The 12,269-nt window shown below is 29.2% G+C and overlaps 1 protein-coding gene across 4 annotated transcripts; it reads left to right on the forward strand.

Moving 5' to 3' along the window:
* Nucleotides 1-4,088: 4,088 nt before the first annotated feature.
* On the forward strand, nt 4,089-11,579 carry LOC107466398 (uncharacterized). 4 transcript variants are annotated; one of them, XM_016085374.3, is made up of 24 exons: nt 4,089-4,306; nt 5,411-5,628; nt 5,954-6,059; nt 6,181-6,282; nt 6,385-6,444; nt 6,552-6,630; nt 6,734-6,881; nt 7,029-7,152; nt 7,276-7,456; nt 7,669-7,697; nt 7,831-7,979; nt 8,196-8,298; nt 8,393-8,488; nt 8,583-8,644; nt 8,728-8,851; nt 9,151-9,213; nt 9,331-9,390; nt 9,482-9,643; nt 9,832-9,905; nt 9,995-10,088; nt 10,209-10,345; nt 10,445-10,525; nt 10,682-10,787; nt 11,295-11,579. In XM_016085374.3, the coding sequence occupies exons 1-24, from the start codon at nt 4,130-4,132 to the stop codon at nt 11,364-11,366; spliced, it is 2,607 nt and encodes an 868-aa protein (XP_015940860.1). In that variant the 5' UTR covers nt 4,089-4,129; the 3' UTR covers nt 11,367-11,579. The 4 variants fall into 4 exon arrangements, with proteins under 4 accessions (XP_015940860.1, XP_015940861.1, XP_052110406.1 ...); XM_052254446.1 differs by having other exon boundaries at nt 4,169-4,306; nt 5,442-5,628; XM_016085375.3 differs by lacking the exon at nt 9,151-9,213.
* The last annotated feature ends 690 nt before the right edge of the window (nt 11,580-12,269 follow it).

The raw sequence follows: 12,269 nt of genomic DNA on the forward strand, positions 1-12,269 counted from the left end.
AATACGAATTTAAAAATATTATATTCAATTCTCAATAGTCAACCTCTTATTAAACCATTGTATTTTCAAAAGATTTTTGAAAAAATGAAATAGTTTTAGGTGTATAAATTTTGTAAAAATTTAATTAATTTAAGATATTTATTATCGTTGATTAAAAAAGTAAATTGAAATGACAATTTAATATTTTTATACTCTTAAAATATTATTTATTTATTTTTCATGCATTCTTTATCATCCAATGATCACATTAATATAATTTAATTCAATAAAATTATTTATTATCATTTGATTGAATAAAATTTTTATTTTAGCTGAAAATTTTGGGATTTCTCAACCTCAAGATCATCCATGTTAAATCATTAAAAAATATAACTAAGAGCGCGAAAACGTCTCTTCATTCGAGAGTATGATTGAGATCAGAGAGCTTGGCTCTTGTGGTTCTTTGATCTTCGTCAACCAAAACCTTCTGTATTTTTTATAGGGCTGAATCATAATTTTACTGTGGCAAAAGAGCTATGAAGGCAAGTTTGATATGTTGAAGACCAAAATTCTAAAGTCATTATTTATATTTGAGTGTGACACTCATTAAACCCTAAAACTCAAATAAAATAGTATCTATGATTTTAATCTCATTTATCTAAATCAAAAGTAATAATGACTTATTTAATTTAACATTTATGACAATAAATGAGATCACCGTTATATAAGTCATTTAATGTGAAATTACTTAATTTACGATTATAATTAATATATGTATTATCCATAAATATATTAAGAAATAATAATTTTCTAACGATCTTCTACTTGGGTTATAAATATATATTTTCCTGAGATAACCTCTTATAAATTTTACGCGTAAATTTGAATGTTATTTCTCTTATTACTTTAATAATTTGGTCTATCTCATATATTAGTTATGAAATTACCGAAACTTTTATCACATTAGTGTCACAACAAAACTACGATGATCCCATACTAAAATACTCAACTATATAGATCAAATTTGGATGAGAAAATTCAAAAATTACATGCAAAAATGATCTAATGCATGTCTATTTTTAACTTGAATAAAAATTCTATTTTATTCAGTGATAGACTCATATGAAACTGCAACGGTAATATCCGGGCATAGCGAAGGTGACTAAGTGATGAGTCTGTAGAAGAAGAAGAGAAGAACTTAACAGACTCACAATGAGAGAGAGAAAGAGAGAGAGAGAGAGAGAAGAAAATTTACCTAGAGAAAAGAAACTCGGCAGGAGAAAGGTGGCGACAGGCTCAACAACGACGGTAACGGGATGAGCAGCGATGATGACATAAGCTGTGAACAGTGACGGACCCAGAAAAATTCAGTAATGGGGACAAAAATATAATAAAATTTAGGTATAGATATTTTTTTGCTTCCCACAATATTCAACAAGTTAAGAACTAATCCCTCATGAATTTGAATTCCATTTAAGAATCTACAATTGGCCGGCAACGAGTTGCTATACATACGAGACAGAATTCGAATCCTCAATACTTATTTAAGCAGACGACTAAGTTGATCACCTGATCAATCTAAATTGGTTTAGATATATTCAAAATTTAAAATTAGAACTATCTAATACATATTGATAAGAACTAGAAATATACACACAATCATTATTATAATATTTAAAATAATAAAAATATAATTTAATTTTTAAAAAAATCACTAATAATTTAAGTTGTATTTAATTAGAAAATTAAGTTTTAATTTAATTATTAATTAATTAACTAATATAATATAATTAATTATCACTAATTTTTAGTGTATTTATTTATTTATTTTTCATACTAAATCAAATTTAACAATATAATTATTATTATGTGTTAAGTTTAACAAAATATTTTTTAACATAAAATACAAAAGAACTATTTATATTTTATTTTGAGACAAATATAATATAATAAGTGGTATATATGTATATAAGTATTACTTTTTAAAAAAAAAAATTGTGGGGGCAAATGCCCCCTCTATATTAAACGTGAGTTCGTCTCTGGCTGTGAAAGAAGATGGGAGTTGTGAATAAGTAAGCAGCGATGGACTCAGCAACAACATGACAGGAGCTATGCGGTTTTTTTGTGAAGAAGTCGAGAAGAAGAAGATTTCAGGTGAGGATGATTGAGTTTATCTTGCATGGCTATAAAGTATAGATCGAAGCTATGAATCATATGTGATGTGAAGCAAATTCTAATTCCTAAAAAGTGTTTATATGTATATTTTCGGGGCGGATACACTCTAAATCCATCTATACCCCGTCTTGAGCAAAATCTGCCCTGACTCGGGTCAAGTTATTACCCTTTTCATCCGGGTATGGACGGGTCGGGTACCTGCGTATTCGAAAACTCCTGCCAAGTCTAACCACGTATTGATACTCTATTTATTAAGGGTTTATCGCTAGCCAATGAATTGTTATATACACAAGGCGAGATTCTAACTCCTAATAGTTGTTTAAGCGGACGAGTGAGATTATCACTTAACAAACTCAAATTGATTAAGACAAATACTAATTATTTTTAATATTTTAATATTAAAAATTTTGAGAGTTTGATTTTAATTATAATTTTATAAAATATTTATAATAATAATTACTATATATATTATTTAATTTTTTAATAAATTTTATGTATTATTCCGTACAGGGTATAGAATATACACTAATTTTTAGAAATTTTAAATTTAAATCAAATATGATTTAATCCAAAACATACACTAGTTGATTAGTATTTGCTGAGGGAGGTAACTAATTAATGTGTGCTCTTCATTATTAGCCTAGGATACCCCTGGCCTTCACTAGATATTTTATAGGGAGGTGACGAATTTCCTCTTTCATCGATCAATTATTGTGTCCGCCCCTTATTTTATTCAAACGAGTATTGCGCTCTATTGCATTATTGCCATATGAACAGTTTAGGAAGCCTTTCACATGTTCCAGGCACTTTACCGGAACTAAAATGTTCCAATGTGCAGAGCCATTAAGATTTATTATTAACAATTTCAAGGGTAGAGATTGAAGAATATACAATTTAAGATGAGCTTAAAAAGAGGTTGTGCACTGAGAGGAAGAGACTTGTTGAAAAAGTAACCTTTTTGTGAAATTGACGATGACCATTTGCATTTTGTGGAGCTTGGAGAGGGAACCTGATTTTGCTATTACGTTGTAGTCCAAGTCGAAAGTATAACAGAGGCAGAACTATCGACTTTGGCTTGGGGTAGCATTTACATGTATGTTTGGCAGAAAAACCACAAAGTCGCCGACTATATTTAGTTTTCCTAATATTATTTACTCAAACAATTTTCCTCCAATTATATTCATGTGATAGGATCAATTATCACACACTTAGTAAGTTTTAAACTGAAATATTCATACAATATATTTTCACTATCTTATGCAATTTAAACTTAGTAAGTAAACTACAATTATTAGAATATTTTATACTAATTTCACAAATTTTATACAAATTTAGTTATTTTACTTGATAATTATATGCTTTTTATTAAAGAAAGAATAATTTTATTCTAGTACTTAAATAAAATAAAAACTATTTTTAGATAAAAAAAGTATGTTGATATTGACTTTTAATTAAATCTAAAAATTATTATTAAAATTTTTTTATTTGACACAAATTTGTGGTGCAAAAAAATTTATTTGATTTTTGTTTATTTTCTTGACTCAATCGACTTCAAATTCTTTTCATCGTATACCAACGTAGCCACTTTTTGGTCACTATTCTTTCTGGCTTTTTAGTTTATAGCCATCATCATGTAAAGGATTTTTTGGGCATTGCCATAGATGCTAGCGGACAAAGATTTAACTTGTAACCGGTCCGTACTTCGTATAGCAAAGTTCCAATAAAGAGGGATGGAATAAGTGAACACTTTCCCAAAGGTTATTATGTACTAGAAGATATATTTAGCTTTTTATAGGCGTGGCACTCTTTTAAACCATGTATTGCTCTGCACTCAATAGTAGTAGGGATAAATAATGTGCTTACATATGCAAATTTCTCCACTATATATAGAGCGCGTTCATGCAAGTCTTTTCATAAAATAATTTGGTTGTTCTATTATTACATATTAATAGTTGAATAATATAGTATTATTAAGATGATGAGAGTGGCAGTGGTGGGTGGTGGAATAAGTGGATTGGTTTCAGCGTATGTACTGGCCAAAGAAGGAGTGAATGTGACTCTTTATGAGAAAGAAGATTATTTGGGAGGCCATGCCAAAACTGTGAATGTTGATGGTATTGATTTGGACCTTGGTTTCATGCTCTTCAACCCGGTAATTCTAAGTCTCTCACATACAATTTTCATTCTTCTTATGTTGCTGCATCTAAAAAGTTTCTTGGTTTGTAGTTAACTATCCATTCATTGCCTTTAACTTTAATTCTCTCATTTTGTTGCTTTGTCTCAAGGTGCTTAAAAATGCTCACAGGAATTTTGTTGTATACTACACTACCTTCGCCAAGATAAAATTGCCAATTTAGTCTCGCCAATTTAGTCTTGCCATATTATGCAAATTAGTCTTGTCCCATTATTATTATTATTATTATTATTATTATTATTATTATTAAATAATGTAGAGACCGGATTAAAAGAAAAAAAAGTTATAAAGACCTAATTACAAATTTGATAAAATTATAAGAATCAACAGAGCAATTAAACCTTATTATTATTATTGTTGTCGTCATCGTCATCATCATTATCATTATTATTATTATGATTATTATTAGTATCATCATCTTCATTATTATTATCATTGTTATTATTATCATTAATTATTATTATTATTATTATTATTTACAAATTTAAGCTATTATATTTATATATGATGAGGACTGAATTTGTTAATTGCATTTTTGGGATTTCTAAATTCTTAAATTTTATTTTATTGTCTAGACATAATTTAACTGAAAATTTCATTAAGAGGACTACTTAATCAACGAATATCTGAATTTCAGTCATGTTTTAACTCCGTTATCTTTTAGCCAATTTTATAGATACGTTATTCTTCGAATTAGATATATCATACATAAGTTTTTCTCCTAAATCACAAAATAAGTAAAATATATATAAAAAAAAGAAAAACAAACAAATTTTTCATGTTTAGTATTGTAGACTCATTAGATGTCTATCCTTGATAAAAGCTTTTTGACTTCTCCCCAGAATTGCCACTATCAACGTAAACGCACACAAGATATATTTCATATGACGTAAAGTTGTGAAGTAATAGTAGTATATGTAGTTGAAACTTCAATTATGGTCATAATACCATTTTTTTAAATTTAAATTTTTAGAAGTGATTTAATGATATAATATAAGAGCTTTTATAAACAAAAGATCTAAAGTTCGATGTTTGTTGAACAAAAAATGGGTTATTGAACAGGCAACTTATCCTGACATGATTGAATTCTTAGAGAGTCTTGGAATTGATATGGAATTATCAGAACTATCATTCGCTGTGAGCCTCGATGGTGGCCATGGCTGCGAATGGGGCAGCAGAAATGGTTTGTCTAGCTTGTTTGCACAAAAAAAGAATGTGTTCAACCCTTACTTCTGGCAAATGATTAGGGAAATTATCAAATTCAAAAATGATGTTATAAGGCAAGTAGTTCTTATCTGTGCCTAATAGTTATTAGCTTAATGTATCCATGAATAATGTGTTGCAATAACTATCCATTCATTTCTCTGCATAAATGGTTAAAACTTAAAAGCCCATTATTTCATTATTGTTTAAGAATTGACAAATTCATCCATCACAATTTCGAAAGGATAGCATGTTAGTTTTTTCAATTCGTTAATGTAGCGATGAACTAATAATTAAGGAAAGTAATGCTAATTTCCTGGGTAGAGTACTAGTCATCTTCTTAATACCATGAGTGATTATATTTGTTCTCTGATTTTCGATTTTTTGAATTAAAAAATGCAGCTATCTTGATATGGTTGACAACAATCTGAATATGGACCATAATGAGACCTTGGAGCAATTCATAAAGTCAAAGGGTTACTCTGAATTATTTGTGAAAGCTTATCTTGTTAGTTCATTTTCATCTTATTAGACTGTTTTAATTTCTGTCAACATCTCTTTGTTTAGTGTCACAATTATTGTATGATTATTATATAGTTATATAACATGGAATGAATGAATGAATGTAGATTCCAATTTGTGGTTCTATATGGCCCTGCTCTTCTGAAAGAGCTTTGAGCTTTTCTACTTTCTCGGTTCTCTCCTTCTGTCGCAACTTGCAACATCTTCAGGTAGCAAAGAGATAAATTTTATTTCAGATTTTAACTTTTAATATCCAAATAAAATAAGAAGACTACCTCTTGATTCATTTGGCACTCTCCTTCTCTTTGTAGCTCTTTGGAAGATCGCAATGGCTAACTGTCAAAGGAGGCTCACATGCTTATGTTGAGAAGGTGTAGTTTATCATTTATTTATATTGCTAAGCTCTATGGTAACAATTTTTAGCGTCATTTATACCAGATATCTTTTGGTTTAAGTTATAAATCAAGATTTTGATCAGGTCAAAGAAGAACTTGTTAGTAGAGGTGTTCAAGTAATAACTAATTGTGAGGTGGAATTGGTTTCAACATTAGCAAAAGGTGATTGATTTGTCCATTCCCTTGTTACACTTTTGATTTTTAGTCATGCACATTTTCTTCTATAAAACATTGATAATTAACAAGCCTAGAAATGTTCTTATAGGATGTCTTGTGCGGTGCAAAGATGGTTCTGAAGAAACATATGAAAGCTGCATAATTGCGACACATGCACCTGACACTTTGAGATTATTAGGAGACGAAGCGACATATGACGAGCGAAGAATTCTTGGCGCTTTTCAGTACGTATACAGGTAGAGTTCATCCTAACATTTCTAGATATTTACTACTTCGACACATGGAACTTGACAATGCAGCTTGTAGTAGTTACATTTGAAAGTAACCAAATTCATCAGAGGATATGATGATGATCACAATTATCCTATGATCGCTATTGGCAGTGATATTTTTCTTCATCATGACAAAAATTTAATGCCTCAAAAACCAGCAGCATGGAGTGCAATTAATTTTCTTGGATGTAAGAACAACAGAATTTGTGTGACATACTGGCTCAACATTCTTCAGGTTAGCAACAATTCAAATAATGTATATATCCATAAGTAAAATCTTCTAGAAGGCAAGTTGTTGAGACTTCAAAAATGAAATATGTACAAAATTTGTTGGTTGATCTTACATTGTAATTTGCAGAATTTTGGTGAAACAAAATTACCCTTTCTTGTAACTCTAAATCCAGAACAAACACCGGAAAATACCTTATTTAAGTGGTCAACTGGACATCTGGTTCCATCAGTTGCTGCATTCAAAGCTGCACAAGAACTTGAAAGTATTCAAGGAAAAAGAAGAATTTGGTTTTGTAGCGCCTATCAAGGTATTTTCTTGACTTGGTTAATTTATAGTTGAACACTAATTAAATTGTTAAACAATAAAAAAATACATATACATAGAAATATTGTAGTGAAATTTTAGATAGCTGAAATTACATAGACATATCTAATTATATTTTCTTTTTCACAAACAACTATTATTATGTTGAGAGATTTTGATACACCTGTGAGTTAAGCAAATATTTGTGCTTTTCAGGTTATGAATTTCATGAAGATGGATTGAAGGTAGTAAAAGAAACTTGATTTAAATGAGAAAAAAACAAATATTTTTTGTTGAAAAGTAATGCTTTTTCGTAGGTGAGACAATCGAGCCTCTTTTTTACATTAATAAAATCCAATATAAATTGCAACATTTTAGGCTGGTATGGTTGCTGCATATGGCATTCTTGGAAGATGTTGTTCCCTTGGGACCAACCCAAAACACATGGAACCTTCTTGGAAGGAACTCGGAGCACGTCATTTCGTGACGAGATTCCTAAGTTCCTATATCACTACCGGATGTTTAACGTAAGTTCACTTCTCAAAGTGTGCAGACATTTATAAATATACTTCTTTTACACTTCAAGTTAGAAGTATCATATTCATACACAATAATATTATTGAAACAACAGTTTCTTAAAATAATGGTATTCTCTTGAAACAATCTTGTTATCTAGAAGATTTTAGCATTGATTGTATCTTAGTTCTTGACTCACTTTATATCTTGCTGTGAGGAGTTTACAGTTTATTGGAAGATGGAGGAACAATGTATACCTTTGAAGGAAACAATATGAAGAACTCTTTGAAGTGTGTTGTGAAAATCCATAGTCCCCAATTTTATTGGAAGGTATGTGCTTTTGTTGTATGCATGAAGTGAAGTTAATGATTTTCATTTCTACTTTTTGTATGAAACTAAAATAATATTTTTTGTTGTGTTTCAGATTATGACACAAGCTGATTTAGGTCTTGCAGATGCATATATTAATGGAGATTTTTCCCTTGATGATAAAGATAAAGGTCTTTTAAATCTTTTTATGGTATGTATATTTATTATTGGGATCTAATTGACATATAACTACGGGTACTAGACTTTAGTATTTACTACCATGTGTTTTTGAACTTTTGGTACAGATTTTCATCAAAGCAAGTATAGATTCAACAAATGCTTCAAACTCAAAATTGAAAAGGAATAGGTAAGTTGATTCTTATGATGTGTCGAAGTATTGAAATTGTAATTGTATTTTTTCAACCCTTTCCTGATTTTTTATGTCTTCAGGGGTTGGTGGACACCAATTTTTCTTACAGCTGGTTTAGCATCTGCAAAGTTCTTCTTTAAGCATTACTTTAGGAAAAATTCTCTTACACAAGCTCGTCGCAACATCTCTAGACACTATGATCTGGTATAAGATCAACAACTACTAAAGTTACAAGTTTTATTGAGATTATTCTAAACAAGTTGCAACAATAAAAGAAATTTCTATAACTAGAATTGAAAAGAGTTCCATGCATAATGTATCATTTTTAGATTTGGAAGTTATTTTATGTGAACTAAAATTATTACTTGATAAGGAAGTGCTACCAGAATTATTTAGTATTTTACTTTTATTTGTTTTATTTTGTTTTCATAATTTATCTCAACTGTCTATTTTTTTTATATTAAACATAATTCTCTTACACTTATTCTTTGGTTTGTTTCAAGAGCAATGAATTGTTTGCACTGTTCTTGGATGAAACAATGACATATTCATGTGCAATGTTCAAGGCAAGACAACGAATTTTTGATACTCGAGTCCAACTTTCTTGTAAAATGTTTCATGAATTTTTGTTATATCCCCTGTTCACATTTTCTCTTATTTATCTATTTGAATATCTGATATAGAATGAAGATGAAGATTTGAAAGATGCACAAATGAGAAAAATGTCTATTCTCATTGAAAAAGTGAGTACCTTTGAATATTAGTTTATCAATGTATTTTAGTTGGTAAATTGTAAATGCACCGACAATATCAACTTTCTTGAAATATTTGAAGGCTAGGATAGACAGCACGCATGAAGTTCTTGATATCGGATGCGGATGGGGAAGTTTTGTCATTGAAGTCGTCAAACAAACTGGATGCAAATGCACTGGCATCACTTTGTCTATGGAACAACTGAAACTTGCAGAAAAAAGAGTTAGAGATGCTGGACTTCAGGTATATGAAAAGCTAATGTGATTTCATCAGTTTCTTAATATAAAATAACATAGTAAAGTGAAAAATACAAGCCAAATAGAACATGTTCATGGTAGACATTAAATCCCCATATTTAATTATTTCATTTTACAATTGAGGTCGTTGTGAGAATACTACTCATGCTAAGTGTTTTGAATTCATGATTTCAGGATCATATCAAACTTTTATTATGTGACTATCGCGAGCTACCAAAGACATTCAAATATGATAGGATTATATCTGTGTGAGTAAATTTGTATTTTAACTTTGCAAACCTACATAGAATAGCAATATTTTTCAACATATTGCATAACATGTAGTATGGTATTTTAGTGGGATGATAGAAGCAGTTGGTCACGAATACATGGAAGAGTTTTTCGGTTGTTGTGAATCAGTGTTAGCAGATGATGGACTTCTAGTTCTCCAGGTATAACTTCTTTTTTGAAATGTTTAAATTATAATAGCTTCTATGGCATAATACTTACTACTAGCTACTTTGGTATTTAAATTTTAACTAACTTTTGAAGATGGTTATCTTACAACATAGTTCATATCGTATCCGGATGAGTCTTACGATGAGTACAGGCGAAGTGCCGGGTTTATAAAAGAATATATTTTTCCTGGCGGATGCCTACCTTCCCTAAGTAGGGTAACATCAGCCATGGCAACTGCATCAAGACTATGGTACAATTTATACGTTACTACAGAATCCAATAACTAAGAGCATATCTTTTCGTTATTTTGTTTTTTCAACGAAGAAATGAAAATTCTTAAATAATGTAGTGTGGAACATGCTGAGAATATTGGAATCCATTACCATCAAACATTAAGGTGGTGGAGGAAGAACTTCATGAGAAAGCATAGGTACGTCATTAATTTTATTGGAACATACCTTATTAGATTGAAGTTAATACTTGCACCATGCACTAGCTAATTGTTGAATTTGTTATTTCTATTTTTTTTCTTCTTCTATTACTTCTTACACTAACATTTATTTAAAAAACATTTTTGTTTTGTTAGTGAGATTTTGGCTCTTGGATTCGATGAAAAATTTATTAGGACATGGGAATACTATTTTGATTATTGTGCTGCTGGTTTTAAGTCACGAACAATTGGAGATTACCAGGTACTATATATATTGCATAGCTAAGTTATTATAGTACTATATAGACAATACTATAAAAATCTAATAATAAAAATCTATTACACATAAGGTATAATTACTCATATAGTTAAGCAGTACATCCCGTTATATATCTAATTTAAATCTTGTATCTTGTGACCAAATTTTTAATCTTTGAACTTGAAACTTTGGCCTCATAGGACTCTTTAATTATCCCAATAATCCCACACCAAAAAAAATATTCACTTATAGGATTTTGGTTTGTGGAATGTTGTAGAATAAATTTAGACCTAGATCCTAAATCAAGAAAGAAATAATAAACTGTGTTCTTTAATTAAAATGATATTTATGTGGCTAAAATTTATATTCCTAATACTACTTATTAACAAAAAATAGGGTTCATTGATAAGGACAAAAGAATAAAATTAATCATAATTTGAATATGTTTCATAGAGTGAGAGTTGGGTCAAGTAAATTTAATTGGTTTCCATTTATCTACTATGCATGTAGATGATTTTCTCACGGCCTGGCAATACCAATACACTCAAAGATCCATACAGAAGTTGGCCCTCAGCATGTTAAGAACAAGCCATGACACATAATAGCATACTACATTGAAAGTTTTTTTATTGACAAATGAAAATGGGTTAATTGGTGATTTTTGTTTTTCTTTTTTGCACTTCATATTGCCAAAAATAAAGATGTAATTTTTATTTGGTAGTTTTCCATAGTTTTTGAATGTACACTTTCTATGATGAATAAACATTTGAAATAAAATATATTATTGTTTGAAAATTATATAATATCATGATCATATGCTCCTTGGTAAACTAGTACTTAATATTATACTTGTAATCGTACGTGAAATTCTGCATATACAATATTTTCACTGCAAATAGTCATATAAATAATGGAGTTTTGAAAATAATTGGTAATATTTATAATCAAATCCAATTAACTATCGTTAACCATTTTTCTTCTCCTTTTACTATATCTTTTTTTTTCTTTTTTTTAATATGTCGTCTTCTTTTTTGTGTTTTTTTTTTCTTTATTACTTTTTATTTATTTTTGTATTTTTAGAAATTTTATGAAAAAAGAATAAGAATAAAGAAAAAAACAAAAAAAAAAGACGACAACAACATAAAAAAATAAAAGGAGAAATTCTTTTACAATAAACATAGAATTTTTTCTTTTACAATAAACATATAAATCTTTCAAAGAAAAGTTTTTTGAAAGCAAATACGAATTTTCTAATAGAGTTACATATACATTATATGTACCTCATTTTTAGCATCAACGAAACCACAACAAATTATATTCAATTACTTAGTTTTTTTCTTTCGTTTTTTTTGGCATAAATAAGACAATGGAGAGAGTTTGATGAGACAATGCTAGATTGTTGTGAATTCCTTGAAATGGTGTATTTTCTGTCAAATTTATTAGATCTAATTTTCAACCATTTTGTGCAAGTGGAACCACTATATA

The sequence above is a fragment of the Arachis duranensis genome, chromosome 9 (assembly GCF_000817695.3).
Source record: "Arachis duranensis cultivar V14167 chromosome 9, aradu.V14167.gnm2.J7QH, whole genome shotgun sequence".
Taxonomy (NCBI): domain Eukaryota; kingdom Viridiplantae; phylum Streptophyta; class Magnoliopsida; order Fabales; family Fabaceae; genus Arachis; species Arachis duranensis.